The sequence below is a fragment of the Buceros rhinoceros genome, unplaced genomic scaffold (assembly GCF_000710305.1).
Source record: "Buceros rhinoceros silvestris isolate BGI_N320 unplaced genomic scaffold, ASM71030v1 scaffold24613, whole genome shotgun sequence".
NCBI lineage: Eukaryota > Metazoa > Chordata > Aves > Bucerotiformes > Bucerotidae > Buceros > Buceros rhinoceros.
In genome coordinates, this window is record NW_010403361.1 from 1 (window position 1) to 734 (window position 734).

At 62.1% G+C, this 734-nt stretch overlaps 1 protein-coding gene across 1 annotated transcript in view; it reads left to right on the plus strand.

Annotated features, from left to right (window-relative positions):
* Positions 1–60: 60 nt before the first annotated feature.
* RRP12 (ribosomal RNA processing 12 homolog (S. cerevisiae)) overlaps positions 61–734 on the plus strand; it is a gene marked incomplete at its 5' end in the record, with an annotated part of 6,627 nt that continues 5,953 nt past the window's right edge. The window contains 3 exons of the mRNA XM_010133000.1: positions 61–203; positions 440–561; positions 708–728. Of these exons, the coding sequence (XP_010131302.1) occupies positions 61–203; positions 440–561; positions 708–728 (286 nt within the window). The remainder of the gene's footprint in view (positions 204–439; positions 562–707; positions 729–734) is intronic.

Here is a 734-nt window from a genome sequence, read left to right on the forward strand (position 1 = left end):
GCATCCGCTCCAGACCTGCCTCTGTGGCTCCTCTGTGACTGTCCTGCCCTCACCCCACAGTGTCTCCAGTCCTTGTGTGACCTGCGTCTCTCCCCACACTTCCCTTACACCGCTGAAGTGGACCAGGCGGTGGGAGCTGCTGTGAGCACCATGGGCCCCGAGGTGCTGCTGGACGCTGTGCCTCTGCAGATCGACGGCAAGGAGTGAGTACAGTTATGGGCTAGCAATTTTGCAGCCATGTGTTACGTTCTGGCTCATTCCCCATGTGGTGCCAGAAGTGTTTGGCTCTGCTGAGCCTACCTGTGCCAGGGGCTTTGGGGCTTCCCTACCACCTTTGGGGCATCCTACCCAGCTTTGGGGCTGGGTGGAGGTGCCCTGTGCCCAGGGACTGGTGCCAGCGGTGCCCTGCACTCCCCTCAGCTGTGCCTTCCCTCCCCAGGGAGTCGCTGGACTTCCCCCGCAGCTGGCTCCTGCCCGTGCTGCGGGACTATGTGGAAGGTGCACGGCTCGGCTTCTTCACCAGCTACTTCTTACCCTTGGCAGCTGCTCTGAAAAACAGAGGTGAGGAGGGTGGCATGGAGGGGTCCCAGCGGTCCTGAGCTCCCAGGAGCTGCAGGGTGCTCATTGGGACCTCCCTTCCCTCTCCTGGGGTGGAGTGAGGCTTTGCCGCCTCTGCTGCTCTACTCACCTGCCCTTCTCTTCTGCAGCCCTGGAGTTTACCCAGGCTGGCAAGA